This window comes from Orbicella franksi, chromosome 8, assembly GCF_964199315.1.
Source record: "Orbicella franksi chromosome 8, jaOrbFran1.1, whole genome shotgun sequence".
NCBI lineage: Eukaryota > Metazoa > Cnidaria > Anthozoa > Scleractinia > Merulinidae > Orbicella > Orbicella franksi.
Window position 1 is genome coordinate 19,136,379 of NC_138152.1, and position 15,593 is coordinate 19,151,971.

Here is a 15,593-nt window from a genome sequence, read left to right on the forward strand (position 1 = left end):
TTTGGAGTCTTATTCAGCTACTACAGAACCGCTGAGAAAAGAACTAAATGGCCACTAATTAATACAGTTGAAATTCGACTGATCTCAAAATAATTCGCTTGTTTTTGTCGTCTTTTTGATTTACGACTTTCGTCTTTCTTCCGCAGCGTTGTGATATTTTCGTCGTGCGGCGAAGAAATTACTTGATTTCTTGTTTTCAGATTGAGTTTTGCATGAGTTCTTCACTTTTATTTTTCGTTGTTTTCTCAAATGTTAGCCGTTATAGTACAAGAATGAAATTCTGTTGAATTTGGTTTCGTTTTTTGTCCTCCAAAGTCAATAATTAACTCATTTTTGAAAAGTCAATTTTCTCAGCTTCTGTGGGACATTTTCTCACACGGAAAAAGAAATAATATAATTTCTTGTTCACTTATCAGTTTTACACATCAGGTTGAGTTCTTTTTGTTAATATTTTTTAATATTTTGACCCTTCAATTATTCAACTTTAAATAAACGATGACTTGAAACCTGATCTTGTGTCTGTGGTTACTGCGCATATGGTTTATTTTTGTGCTTTCACTCGTTCTGAAATATTCCAAAAAAACGCCAGGGAATTAGGGGTGGGTCACAGGCAATTTCGTTCAGGCGTCAATGGGCTAAGTACACCTAACCCCCCAAAATTTTTTCACTAAAACGAATCCACTTGTTATTTGAAGCATTTGGGTGAAAAAATTTTTAATTTGGTTGAATCATCGATTTTCTATGCCCTTTCAAAGTCATGCTTGAAGTGTTATGCAACCGCGTTTTAGGGAGTGTGGGGCAGCGGTTGTTGATGATGTCTACCCAGGAACCAAACACAATGGCGCCTCAGTCAGCTCTCTGTATTTGCTTGAGAAAATGTAAAAAAAACAAACAATTGTTCCAATGTATTTTGGGACTAAAACCTCCAAGTTTTGTTTCAGAATCATTTCCTTTTCGTCACTGGAGTCAGAGTTGAGTTTTGATTTGGAAGACTCCGAAATAAACTTTGATTGAGCACGCTCGACAACTGTGAACTCACTGCTTAGAGCTTTGAGAGCAATTTACAATATTTCAAACAACGAAGGGGAAGACTCCTTTGCAGACGAGCTGCTTGTATACTAGGAATGGAAAGCTAGATATGAAGCGGAGGAGCAGGCAAACGAAAAGCAGGAAAGAAAACTCAAGGACTGCTTTGGATGGTAATTTCGTCACCTAAACGAAAGATTTCCACGCGTGTTTATAGCCCGTTTACATTTCTCCTTAGCAAGACTGTGTTTTGTCAAGGTATGATTGTTCTATTAAATTCAGTTTGTGTTTTACTTTCCGTTGAATAGACAAATTCGGCTAACTCACACGTGACTTGAATTGGGTACAACAACAACCAAAACAAGTGTGTACGTATTGAAATTTAGAGAAAATTAAGCCACGATTCCACGGTTTTGTTGCACCAGAGACTGTCAGAACAGCTCCGCTAACTGAAAAAATCTGCCGTTATATGGGTTTCCGTTAAATTTTAAAAGTCTCCTTTCTGTTTGGATCATGAAAATGAAAAGAGATCCACGATATTTCAACGTCAGTACTGCAGCGAACACTTTATATCAGAAGATTTTATTAATCCTTACTCTAGTAAAAATTGATTGAAGGCCGATGCAGTTCCTTTTTTTTCATGGGATAAAGATAAGCAGGAGAAGGTCCAAGCGGTGAAGAGGTACGTATCAGAAAAGATGAATCAAAGCAGAAAAGAAAATGAAGCAACGGATTCAGCAGCATCTGAAGGAGAATGTGTCACGTTGGTCTTGACTAGGGCTGGCGAATAAATTATTTCTCGAAAGAACAAACATCTTGAGGATGAAATCTGTAGCTAATTAGATGAACATTTTAGAATTCCCTGGTTACATAATTTTTCTGTATCCTACCTTCTTTCTTAATGTACAACCCAAAGAAAGAGGGAAAATTTATTACACTTTTCACAGTATTTAACAGTCATGGTGAATTCCTGAATATCATTACAATTTCTGTTGCCTAATCTAGACAGAAAAATGCAGATTTACTGGGATACTACAATGAGAAAATCAATTGTTATTTACACAGAGAAACTGCTCTTGAAATATACCAAGACTGGGGTAGTCATGTAAAGATTGCATCACTCGGGATATCTTTGATATCAAGACATGAATAATCATTCAATGATGATTGCAGTGTCCTCCCTCCCTTACAGGAAGAGCGTGTTTAATTAATTTAAAACTTCTGCCCTGCCATCGCTCTCCCTGAACATTACAGCTAAAATGAGGCTCTTCAATTTTTCTTAGAGATCTTTAGCAAGGTGCCTTGACATGGAAATCCTGCAACTACTGACACGTGTAAACATCATCAACATACCCTTCCTGAAAGAACTTATAGCTTTTCTCTCCAGCATTCTTTTTTCCGCCTTGCTCGAGCCACGAAGACCATGTTCTTTGACCCAAATTTTGGAAAATTTGATCATTTCTATTCTTTATTGAATAGACAACTAAAGCAATGCACATGATTAACACAACAAATAAAGAAAATATTAAGGGAGCCTCGTTTTCACGCAATGTAGACACCCAATTCAATGTCACGTGTGTGTTAGCCGAATTTGTCTATGCATCATGACAATGTGAGATATCGAACCTTCCTGGGTAGACGTCACAAGAGCCACTGGACCCATTCTCCTCAAACTCAGTCGCGAAACAAAATGCCAGTGTTTTGGAGCTATTTTCGAGATTTCGTCAGGGTACAGAAAATCGAGGATTTGACCGAATCCAAAAATTATTTTGCAGAAGTATTTCCAAACAAGTAGATTCGTTTTAGCAAAAAAAAAATTGGGGTTAGGTGCACTTTAAGTCCAACAAAGAATCCCTGATAACATAAACAGAAAAAATAGATTTGTAGTCACATGATTTATTGACTTCATTTACCTTTAAGTTTACAACTCTGAGTTATGGTTTTAAAGCATTATAAATACAATATGAAAATAATCAAGAACTAAAAAGGCATAAAATACGGCATAATTGTGCTTGTTGTAGCAAATGAAATTGAAAGTACCATTCCTTTTGCATCAATAACCCTTAAAGTTTTAGAGGTATTGGAAATAAATTTACATTTGACATTCAAATAAAGCATCACATTTACAATACATATTTTGTATTTATCTACTTTCAACAAAAATTCAAATACATCTAAACTATTACGTTACTGCATTGGTAAAAAAAAAACGTAGTAGGATGACTGACACTTTCGAATGTAATGTTCCGTTCTTGATTATAAAAGCTTACTGATATTGCAACTCAGCCGAGACATACATGTCACGTATCCCTGTATCAAATCAATGTAACTCAGGAATCCTTGTTTCACAATAAGAGCTTTTTTTATGCACTGCAACAGCAGGGTAGCAAGGCAACACAAATAAGAAAAGCAGCTAAGATGGAAACAGTAGGATACAGTACGCAGCGAATTACAATACAAGGTAGGTTTAGCCTCCGTATTCTCCCAATCAGCTGGACAAAGTTAAATTTGCACGGCGCGTTAAACATTTCAGCTTTACAATATCGAGTACGTTGTGACATGCAAAATTCAAAAGAATGCACGACATAATAAGACGATGCTGTCCGAGTAAATATAGCGACGCTCAAAGCCGTCTAATCAATGTTTCAATAGGAAACAGAAACGTAATTTGCAACAGAAGTAGCTATTTTCATCGACGCCATTTTCGTGTAGGGATGCATTTTGCTCCCACCTCGAAAACAATAATACAGAGCTTCCTTCCGCAAAGGTGGACGTTCCATTTCAGAATGCATCGTTATTTAGTCCGCTATTGCAAACAGTTCACTGCTTCAACTCCAACATGTACACAAGCTATCAATGTTGACAAGCTCAACTTTAATTTAAGCTTGAAACTCTTACCTGATCCGACATTCCCTCACCAACTGATGACCATCGCTGGCCGGAAAAATTGCCTTTGTCGTTTTCTGCAACTGTTTTAGAAAAGCTGGTAGCGACTCCTTGACGCTGGAAGAGGTAACTTGCAACTTCGCCGTTCGATTTTCCACCTACAATTTCGAAGCCACCGTTGTTCGTCTTCGATCCACCATTACTGGTGCGTCCTACGAGTTTTGGAGTCATACCATTGCTGTGGTACGCTCCATCTTCCCATCCAACTTCGTTCATGCCAAGAACACATGGAAAACTCATTGGACGGATCTAGAAGGAATAGAATATCTTCAAGCTCAAAAACGAGCACAATGCACTCCTAATAACTAAAGAACGGGGGTGTGACGTGCTGCGTTTGCAAAAACTACCAGGATACTAAACATTCATCTTAAAAAATAATCAGTGAGACATATACACCAATTATTTGCGGCCTTCGATACTACGCAATAACATATCTAGGACAAAAGATGATCGTTGAACTAACCGGATGCAAAAGGCCTATGAAAGAAAGGCCATTCTTGGCATGGCCGTCGCTTGCTGGCTTGTCAGATAAGGAGAATCCCATGACTCTTTGCGCGACGAAATATAAACACGTGGTTTGTTTTTGATTGCTTTGGCACACGTGCAACGAACTTCGCAAACTTTTCTTCGCAAAGCTGAGGTCAATCACGTAATTGCAAGAAACCTAATCCTTGACCTAGGTATTTTCAAACTTGAACTTTGTAATTCCTGTAGAAACTCTACATTGAAATTCAGGTGAGGAGTTTCGCTACAATATTTTTTCCAGTTTTTCTGCAATCTAGTAGCATGTGAAATTAATATTTAAAACACAGTGTTCTTGACATTTAAATTTCTATTGTTGGAGATGAGTTAAAATTTCGAATGAGCAAGTGAATATAATTCACTAAAAGAGGCTTTTTGTTACTGTGGGCTCTATCAGAAACAACTGATTTATGACCCTTATTAAATGATATCCTCGTCAGTTACGACCGAGCTCGCGGTAAAGTACTGTAAACAACCCTTGGAATGTCGCTCGAGGAAATTGTTCCATTATTCATACACTGCAAGAGGCCGTTCAAAGGCAATGCAGGAGTTTTTTCAAAAGAATTCTACACGTAGTGTGACCTTAGTGAGATGGAACAGAGAAACAATTTGCCGAATCTTTTTATATTCTTAATCTCACGAGTGTAAAAGCGCAATGTTGTGTATGTTGTTGGTGTTCTCCTTACTGTAGTATGTTCCTCTACTCCTACTGCTTCAAAATTCACAGACGTCCCCACGCTCGACACCAAGGTACTTACATGATCACATTTAATCCTGCCGTAAGATCTTGCCTTCCAAGGCCAATTGTTAATTTGTGGTGAAAATTGTGGCTTTCTTTGAAGTTTGCTAGTCATTTCATTTTTTGGTGGTCGGGACAAAGTTCCCTCACCAACAGTTGTGTGTCAGAGGAGCGAAGAGATGTGAATGAGGAAACCCTAGCCTCACTTTCACGTCAATTTCGCAGCAGCTCTACCCGGCATGCACTGAGCACAGCTCTCATGGATAGCGGAGTAGCTGGATGACTATGAAATTTCTCAGCTGGACACATCTAATTTCTCTCTTTCTTTTGGAGTTTTTCGGTTTTGGCGTTGACTTTGCAACGAACGTGCACACGCAACAGCATTCAGGTATATACAGTTTCACACAATTTCAGCAGAAAATCTGGCTTTCATAAGTTAAGCCGTTATCATCTTTATTGCAGCTGATTAGATGACTGAAGGAATTTTGTTTTTGTTTGCTTGACGTTACAGAACTTGAGTGCTTATTCACACGAAGAACAACGTCTTGTGTTTATTCACTCGTGTTGAACGACGAACGTCAAACCATATTACCTTCTTTTGTAGGAATGTTAGTAACTTTGATGTGACCTGAACCTAGTTTTAAATCTAAGTAAGTTTTCTAAAACACTTGGAATAATTTGGCATTCTTGCGGCCCGCGATTTAGTGTCTGTATTCAAAGTCCTACCTTACATGTAAATTGTGGGACAGACAAGGGCCGTTTTCATGCACTTTGTAACTCAATTAACATTTATCCAGACTTTCTTATGCTGGTAATTCCTAGTCGCTTTGTAATTCTCTCTCCATTATAAAACAAAATGCGAAGAACTCATTAACTTATTTCCGATGATAATATTAACAGACCATTTTTCTCACTCACATTATATTAATGGAGCATCAACAACTTAACAAGTCTTGTATTTTATTTTCTTTTTCATTTTTTCTTGATCATTTGTGAAGTTTAAATAAAGTTAAATCGTCCGAAAACCTTTTCTACTAAGCTCACACAAACCCAAATGAATTCTTTGCTTTCAGCTCTATTCATAACTATTTTGTTCATATCGGTATTTGGCCACATTTACAACTTACCCTTGATTCTGGTCCTGGCTGATTGACAGCCACAGGAAGGGTTATAAACACCATCCCAACTCTGAACCAATAGTTTCTTTTCAAACATAGCCAGGATACATTGAAAAGAGAGTGAAAAGCACTAACAATGAAATTCTTGTAGCAAGTTCAAATGTTGTTTTCAAGAAAATGTTGACAGTAGATCAATTTAGGTGTTCTTGAGTTAATTAGTAATTAGACAAGTTTACAGTTTGAATTATAAATCAATGTAGGTGATATTTCATTGGTTTGTCCTCTATTGTGTTCACAGTTTGCTAATTTTGAATGTGTTCCACCTGCATCTGTTGTTTTTCTAAGAAACTGATTGAAAAGATCACAACCTTTGTTATGACACACCAATTCCTTTTTGTGATTTTAACCTTGAAGGCCAATATCAACTGATCCATAGTTAGAAAAGATAACCAAGAAATGAAACATTTAAATAATAATACTAATGATGTGTTTCAATGTTGAATTAATATTATATTGTATTGGTTTCATTTCCTATGATGAATGTAGCTAATCTAACAATTCATGTAATTTTCAAGTCTTCTAACTAATCTTCAGTTAACAAAGAAAGTTTGACTATCCATGCCTATCATCCATGAAGCCTACACTGAGATGAAGGAGTTAGGTCATCAAAATGTTCCTCATGATTTCTCCTAATATTGGATTTTATTACCTCACTAGTAGATGGCTTATTATTACGTGTGCCATATGATTTCTAGAGGAATTGAGAGAATTTTTGTTGTTTATAATATTAGATAACAAAAATTAATTTTATTCCTTCAAGTCTTAGGTTAAATTTCAGAAAGGAGTTTCCATTGCAAAAGGGGAAGTTTAAGAGAAACAATTGATTTTTATAAACTTTTCCAGTTTTCCAGAGTTTTCCAGTGTCAATATTGTTTTGAGTCATCCATACCTAATTCTGTATGTACGTTACATATACATGTAGATCATGCAGGCAACCAAATATAAGGTTAGGAAAGGTATGGCTAAACCAAGACTAGATACTGACACTTGCCCGCTTTCCATGGGAAAGTAAATTTACCTCTTGGAAAGTAAAAAATCAAAAAAGAACCAAAATACTTACTTGATCTGGGAAGTAAATTTTGGGCTATGCTGGAAAGTAACTTTTACACTAATCAGTGATGTTCCGTCTTCAAATGGTTGACTTTACACCATTCTAGCATTTACCAATCTACCATGTCAAAGTATCAAGAGAGCTGCTGAGAAGGTCTGGGTATGATAAATACACATGGTATGGTGCAATCGATACTGCACTCCATTTTGAAAAGTAAAATTTTGAGATGGAAAGTAGATCTTTAAATCTACTTTCCAAGGTGGAAAGTGGTGTAAATAGTGTCAAGTCCTCACCAAACAGAAACATTCTGCACACATGTAAGAAAACCAAAACCTTCCTTTAGCACAATGGTAGAGTGAAAAGATAAAAACCTATAAGAAAGAATGAAAAACTTGAACTTACTTGTAAACTACATGTAAATATCTGCTCAGCTGGCTTAGCAAAAGGAATGTTTTGAGTCTTGGTTATCTGATCAGAGAGTCTAATAAAGGAATTGAACTTACAAGACTGAACAACTCTCAGTCGTCTGCAGGGAAACATGATTGCAAAATTTGAGGTGTCTTGGGCCAACCTTTCAAAAAATAAAAAATTACATGTAAAAGCCAACATCATAATTTTCCATTTTATCTTTAAATTTAATTAATTTCATCCTGTGAAAGTTATTATTTTTAAAATCTGAAAAGGCAAATGGGTTTGTTTACTCAACTTAGTCTTTGAGTCAGCTCACATGCCGTCTACTAGCAATTTGTCGAAAAATCTTTGCAACAGGTGAGTTACTCAGATACTAAACAACAAAACTACTTTATTTTAGTTGCATTTAGTTCACCAGTTTAGTTCTCCAAAATAGTTTTTCCGGTGTGAAATTTTTTAAAAGTTTGAAGTTGTTCTACAAAAACAATTTCTGTCAGTCATTGTGAATCACTTGAAATCAGACTTTTCTACCATAAATTGAATAGCAGAAAGTGAGCAAATTCATTATTAATAAGTGTATTCTACAGGAATTCTCAAACTCAACTCAAATATACTCAGTTTTTACTTAAAATTTTACTAGGAAACAAACACAAGACTACGTGTCATTACAGCGCCAAGCCTCAAACAACCAAATAAGACCAAAGAAACTCTCACAACTTCAAAACACGCAACTGAATTTACTTACAGTGACTTTTACTTTCCATTTAAAAGTGAATAGAGATAAACTTTCATTGATTAATCGTTGATGGAAGTGTAAAATAGGCAAAAGATTGACGATTACCGCTACTTCATTCAGGAAAATAGATCAACACAATGATTTGCCCGGCGGATGGGAAAATTCTGCCTGCTCCAGGAACCAATCAGATTGCAGAATTTGTTGAATTCAGCCTGCTCACAAACTGAGGAAAAAAAAAAGAGTTTCATCACAAGTCGACCCTCTGCTGAAATGAAGCAAATTTTGAAAGTAGTAAAAATTTGTGAATTTCAAAACAGAATAGGCCAGTTTTGATAATTATTCTATCAAAATTCCAACTCGGCTCTGAGGCTTAGGGGAATGAAACAAAAGAAATCACATTGAGGATAATGGATGAGTAATTAATTTCTTTTGTTTTATTCCCCTAAGCCTCAGAGCTAAGTTAGAATTTTAATATATCACAATTGGCCTATTTCCCAGTCATTTGACAGTAAATACGGTCAGTGTTAAAATGAAAGGAAGTTCAAAGCTATAATTAACTTGAAGAAACAACCCAACACCAACATTTATACATTTCAACATGTATGCATCACATGTAGTGGACATCCAACTTCTCATTCTTGTTTTGTGGGTAGGAAAAGTATATTAACGTAACTGAAGTTCGACAAAGTATGGTTAACATTGTTGACAATTCTTTGTTTGCACTGTCAGGCAATAAAAATATAATTCGAAAACCATTCAGTGGATAAAGTCGAGAAATTGTTGTGTTATAGAAGGTAAAAAAAGACATTTCTCCAAGTTTTAGGTCTGTGTGTTTTCCCAAACTTCAAGTATTTTTCAAAATATTTTGCTCAGATTTACAGAGCCGAGTATGGAGCCACCATGTTGATGCCCCTCCCCAACAATATTGTTACCATTGGAAACAAAGAAAGTTTCCCGTGGCAACACCTAATGCTGTGTGGATAGCCCTGTAATAGACTAGCATCCCATCCAGGCAGGAGCAGAAAAACTCTTAGACACTTCATGCAACATAGAAGTTGGAGATAAGCATTGCCTAATGGGCCACTTTGCTTGTATGCTGACTTTACTTTTTTCAACCTTTAATGTGATTAAGCCTTATAGTTGTCCTGGTTTTGGTGCATCTCTGGTGTAAGCAAACTCTCAATCCAGTTTCTATCTTGCTCAAATGTAACAGATTTGAAGCACATCTCTGGCATACTTGAATGATTTGTCAAATCTTTCACTAGACTACAGGTGACAGGTTTCCAGTGCATCTCTTCTGTACACAAACCCTTTCTCAGGCCCCTTGCTGGCTCTCAGTCAACATATTTTGAGTGCATCTCTCATATTAATGGTTTGTTACCAAGTATTAGATGCTAGCTTGCTTGCACATCTCGTGTAAACAATTTGCTATCCAGTCTTTTGCTCACTCACTGCAAGTTTATTTTAGCACATCTCTTATGTACACCAACTTTTTTCTGGTGTCTTGTTTGTTTATTGTCAACAAGTTTTTAGGGTAAATAAACCTTTTCCTGTCTTTTACTCAACGATACTCAACACAGATTCAGTGCATCTATTGCATAAACAAACTTTTTATCGGGTCTCTTGCTCACCCACAGTCAACTAGTTTTTAAGCGCATATCTTGGGTAAAAAAAATTTTGATGAAGTCTTTTGCTCAATCCCAGTTAACACGTTTTTAGTACGCTCTACTTCAGCAAGCTTTTCAGCTAGTCTCTTGCCCCCCTCGTGGTCAAACATTTTTTTAGCCTGCACTCATCTTTAACACTGACAGTTGAGAAGTTGTTTGCAGGTCTCTTGTATAAAATGAACTTCCTACCAAGTAACTCACTGAATCATTAACTCTCATAGTATTAAAAAGTCAAAACTCAGGTGACCTTTTCTTTTATATCATGTTTAGTTGCTTTTCTTACTGAATCTAAAAGTTGAATGCAGGGGTTTCATAAAGGGCTGGTCACTGGGCAAATTGACCAGCTGAGAGGATGGTTTTGCCTGCCTGGTTTGACCATGTAGAGGAAAGTTTTTGTTACAAAGAAATTCAGTTCAATAAGTTTTGCCTGCCAGTGAAAACCAGTTGGCCCACCTACTGAAAACAGTTATGAAATCCCTGTGAATGTAACATTGACAAGAGTTAGCTGTTGGTCATTCCTTTAATTTATAAGATGTAGAGGATTTTAGAAGAGTTCATTTCTTCAGGACCTTCACTGTGCAATGTGTAATCAGCCTCCAACTAAGTAGGGCACAGTGGGTCTCAAGAGAGCTGCCCTATAAATCTGTTCTACAGCTGGAATTGCCTATTGCAAACTGTCATCACTCAGACTCTAGTATGACACTAGGCTTGGTTATCAAATCTATTAACAAATGATTGAACAAGTGCATTTGTCAGTTACAGTAGAGCATGTCTCATAAATTATAACCCTTTGATGAGGCTGTAACAGACTTTTCATATTGCATTCTTTCCCTTATAATCCAGGTTCCAGTCACTCAAAAGACAAACTAATGACATTTTATTACGAATCAAAATGTTCGAAATATAACACAAGTCTTGAAGCAAATTTTCAAGATCTGAACTATTTTCTTTGAATGAAATTTTGAAAGGACCACACAGTAAATTTCACAAAATTTCGCATCTGTTCAGTGAAGAAACACTGGGCATCTGAATTTTGTTCAAGATTAAATTCCAGTTGTTTTAGTTGAAACCCCCCTGAATGTGTTAAAATGAATATGAAAAGCTAGTGATTGAAAAGGTATAACACAAGACTGTCAGGGGCAGAATTGACCAAGGAATGTATTTTTTTTTAATTTACAGATTCTTTACTTTGTAGAAAATGTGGACATGACATCACAGTGGCTGCAAACCTCAATAACATAGGCAGTAAACTTTCCATTCGACAGAGGAATGACACTATACTTGGAGTCAAGCATTGTCTTATTCAACTCTTCAAGAATCCTCATGGTATACTGTATTGTTGAGATCGTTCAAAGAGACATTTGTGTACGGTGTATATTAAATATAATTATAATGTACAGTTGACTATTAGTTTTTGCATCTCGATCTTTCTGTAGACTGGCTGTCAATTCTATCAGATACAAGCATTCTCTCTGAATGACATACAGTTATTATTAGCTTTCAAGATTAGATATACCAGTAAGTCATTTCAGCAGTTTACCATTCATTTCATCCTGAAATGAACTGCTTTACATATTTAATATTTTTTGCAGGTCAGCATTTTGAACTTGTAACAGCCACCTCTGCAAATATTAAAGGACATGGTGAGGTAGGCCACAAATGATAAACGGCCTTTTTTTATATTGTCCATGTCTGGAATGTGAATGACATAAAGGAGTTCCTTAGTTTTGATGCAGTTTTATGACTGTTAAAAGTGAATATGCCATTGATGCCAATATTCTGCATTATCCTGGTTTCTCAAACCTCTAAGGGAAGCAAAAAGAATTGCTTTTATTAAAAAGTTGGGAGTTTGTGAAGGCAATGATTATGGAGGGGATATTTTTGAAATTTGCTCAATTGCTTACTGGTAGATTTTTTAACATTTTATCTGTTGTTTTATATTTCTCCATTTAAAAACAGTATTCAGATCTGATATAATTTTGATAACCCCTTGCCATGTTACAGCATACACACTCTTCTGGATTCAGTGACCAACAGAGAAAAATGTTGTAGACATCTTTGATCACCTGAACTGATCAATAATTAAGCAATAGAGCATTTTTCCATATTTACGTAGCCTCATCTAAACACATGGGGGGTTTAGAGAATTTGAGACAGTTTTGCAGACCTGAGATGCAGTCTCAGGTTTACCTAACTTTTGAGAATTCTCCCAGCCCCAGAGTGTTTAGATGAGGCTATGTAAAAATGGAAAAAGCACCCTATTGCTTTTATAAAATGTTTCTCAAAAATACACGTGCAAATCTAAAACGTCACAACCATGTTTGCACACTCTCATCAAAACAAACGAAAAATGAGAGCGCAGGTATTACATGTATCTCGTTTATTTTACAACATGCAATATAGCAACATTCCACAGAAGTTAATAGACAGTATCAGATGATAGATTTGTTGTTTGCTGTCTTTTTTTATTTGTATATTTTTTATTCATATAGATACTGGTATTTTTATATTTTTATTAGGGCACTTACACTACTTGTTGTTTACTGTTTACATTTGCAAAAAAAAAAAAAAAAAAAAAAAATAGGGAAATCAACCCAACATCTTTAATTCTCTGGGTGTGTATTCTGCTTCGGGGGGAAGGGGTGGGGGTGTTTCAGAGCACCACTTGTTCAGCAGTGAGTGAACATTTGCATTATACCAATATTGTAGTATAACTTGAAAAAGAGTGGCAGTATTGATCCATCAAAGTAGCACTGCTGAAAAGTGCTGGAATCACAATAGCCACCACCTAAATCTTTGTACCTTAACAATGTATTTAGTGAAGGGCAAAAAGGGATTCCATAGCAATTCCTTGCTTGTTCTTTTTCTTGTTTTATTTTTGTCATTTATAAATAGATTTACAACATACAAACTACTTTGAGAGACTACTCAGATCTTGAGTACATATGGAGTTTAATACAGCTCTGTTTCACAGGCTAACAAAGTTAACCCACTCATCAGTTAGTTTCCATATACATTGAAACCTACGAAAATACACTTACATATTTACAAATACATATTTACAACATATCAATGTATAAGGCAAGGAAGCTCAGGGAAGCCAATAAGGCTTATGTAAAAGACTACCTTACAGATACTTGGTGTCAGAGTGCTGGACTATTTGCCATTTGGGATCACTTTAACAAGTTGAATTCTTGCATTTTGATTGTTCTTACTTATGATCAATTGGAGGACAAACCCATTGATGACATTATAAACATTTTTTTGTTTAATTCATGTAAAGCAAATAGATTCCATGTTGCCATGTGTCTGTTCACTAATACATCACAGAAGATGTTAAATCAGTGACACATTTGGCAAGCTTTGTGTGCCACTTTTTTGTTCTTACCTCATTTGACGTCATCTGTGATCAAGTACTAAACAGTAACAGAGAATCTATTTGTAAGTTGAATATTAAATATTTCCATTTTCAATAATTTTTTGACAGGCCTTTGAAGAGCATTCTTGGTTTCCTGGTTATGCATGGCGGATAGCTGTGTGCCCACAGTGTGGTGCCCATATGGGATGGTAAGACACCTTAGTAAGTCTTGTTTTGTGAAGTATATATGAAATAATTCATATTTGAACTGCGGTTGTAGATGAGTGTAGATAAGTCTTGTTTTGTTATTATTCAAGGCTGTGCAGGACCCTTGCCTATTGCTGAAAACCTGGTTAAGGTGTCGTTCCATACACTTAAACCCTTTCTCAATTACTGTCCAACTTTTTAAACTATTTTTCTGCAACTGAATTTAATAATTAAAAATTACATTTTATAGTTTACTACAATGCCACATTCAATTACAGGTGTTCAACTATTAAAATTGTTATAATATAAGTTGTAGCCAGTGTTTGTTTTGTTTTGTCATATATTTTCCATTTTTCTCGAGCAATTTCTTCTTATTCCAGTCAAAAAAGTTTTTCAGTTTCTTATTTCATTAGCAAAATTCTTTTGAAGTGGCTTAAGGAAGAGTTAGTTTCTCTTTATCGACAAGTCCACAAATCTCCTCCCTTAAATCCCTTAATATCATCATGGTGTACAAGCGAGAGGCTACAGATCAGAGTCTGATGTTCTTCATAGGTGACGTAACGTAAACCATCGCTGATTGAGTCAGTCAGTAATTAGAATACTGCTAGACCTTTGCATAAGTTTACTCTCTAGGATGAAGTCGTCTAATAACATGGTAACCGTGAATATACTGGTATGTACTGTAAAATTCCAGTCATAATCCCTGGGCTTAAACAGCTTCATAAGGGGTTTGAGTCGGCTAATAAACGGAGGGGCTTATAAGCGGCTTAAAAAAACGTTTCGAGGTGAGCTGTGAAACCAAAATTCAACAGCATAATTCATTACATGTAAGCCAGTATTAAATGTTGAAAAAAAAAAGTAAAGGAGGGCTTATAAATGTAATAGTTTTTTTTTGTTTTCATATAGATGGGCCTATTACTGGTAGGACGCATGAAAGGGGAGGGGGTTTATGGTATATATACTCGCAAAAATTTTGTGTTTTGTTTGCATCAGTTATTAATAGTTCATGTATATATATTTAAAATAAATTGATACATACACATCGAGAGAAAGCATGGTCCTGCACAACCTTTAAAAATTAACGTGAACCTCTTTTTCACTTGTACATACCCACACTAGCCTGTGAAAAACAACTTGTAGGTTTGGTTAATTCTTTTTTCTTAGGTGTGTGCATTTCTCTCCAGGTCATTTGAGGATCATCACATAGTGGGCTATGAAGAAAGCAAGAGTAAATACCTAAAGAATCATGATGATCTTGCTAATGGAAAAGAAGGAGAGAAAGAAGAATCCCCAGTGAAAACTTATTCTTTTGTGGGTCTCATTTACCCAAATCTTATTCCAGAGCATTGTGAGTTAAGATTTATCTACTCGATCAGTCAGCCTGTGTTGTTTGCAATGGCAACATTAAGGTGGGTGAACACAGTTTATGATAGCTGTGTTTCACTTACCGTTTGTCTGAAACTGTTGATCTTTGGGTCCCCTGAAGGGGCAAACTAAGCGCCACTGCCCTGGCAACATGACTGGACACTTGCTAAAAGTGAGAATGGAATCAATTCATTTGAAACTGCTCAAGAATACAGGAAAACAATCCAAGTCCAAAATTCTCAGAAAATAACAAAGTGAACTCCAAAAGGGCAAGAATAAGAGTGTAAAGGATTGCAGGATGTTTCAGCCTAGTCACAAGCAGAGCTAACTTGTTATTGTTCTAAACCTATTTTTTTTAACTTTGTGCAGACTCAGCTTAGAAAAATG

General features: G+C 36.0%; 2 protein-coding genes across 4 annotated transcripts in view; one reads left to right on the forward strand and one right to left on the reverse strand.

The window, feature by feature from the left end:
* The window catches only part of LOC145495187 (pumilio homolog 2-like), a 34,858-nt gene extending 30,321 nt beyond the window's left edge, over positions 1-4,537 (reverse strand). Inside the window, exons 1-2 of the mRNA XM_081474768.1 lie at positions 4,436-4,537; positions 3,925-4,221 (exon numbers count right to left, since the gene is read on the reverse strand). Of these exons, the coding sequence (XP_081330894.1) occupies positions 3,925-4,221; positions 4,436-4,516 (378 nt within the window). The 5' untranslated portion in view covers positions 4,517-4,537. The remainder of the gene's footprint in view (positions 1-3,924; positions 4,222-4,435) is intronic.
* Positions 4,538-4,606: 69 nt separating this feature from the next.
* Positions 4,607-15,593, forward strand: part of LOC145495232 (uncharacterized) — a 16,273-nt gene continuing 5,286 nt past the window's right edge. The window contains exons 1-6 of one of the 3 annotated variants that reach the window (XM_081474829.1): positions 5,541-5,621; positions 11,472-11,602; positions 11,713-11,794; positions 11,869-11,924; positions 13,764-13,843; positions 15,026-15,593. The exon at positions 15,026-15,593 is cut by the window's right edge and continues 355 nt beyond it. In XM_081474829.1, the coding sequence (XP_081330955.1) occupies positions 11,546-11,602; positions 11,713-11,794; positions 11,869-11,924; positions 13,764-13,843; positions 15,026-15,338 (588 nt within the window). In that variant the 5' untranslated portion in view covers positions 5,541-5,621; positions 11,472-11,545 and the 3' untranslated portion in view covers positions 15,339-15,593. Of the gene's footprint in view, positions 5,622-11,455; positions 11,603-11,712; positions 11,795-11,868; positions 11,925-13,763; positions 13,844-15,025 lie in introns of all 3 variants that reach the window. The other 2 variants (XM_081474828.1, XM_081474827.1) reach the window with 2 other exon arrangements.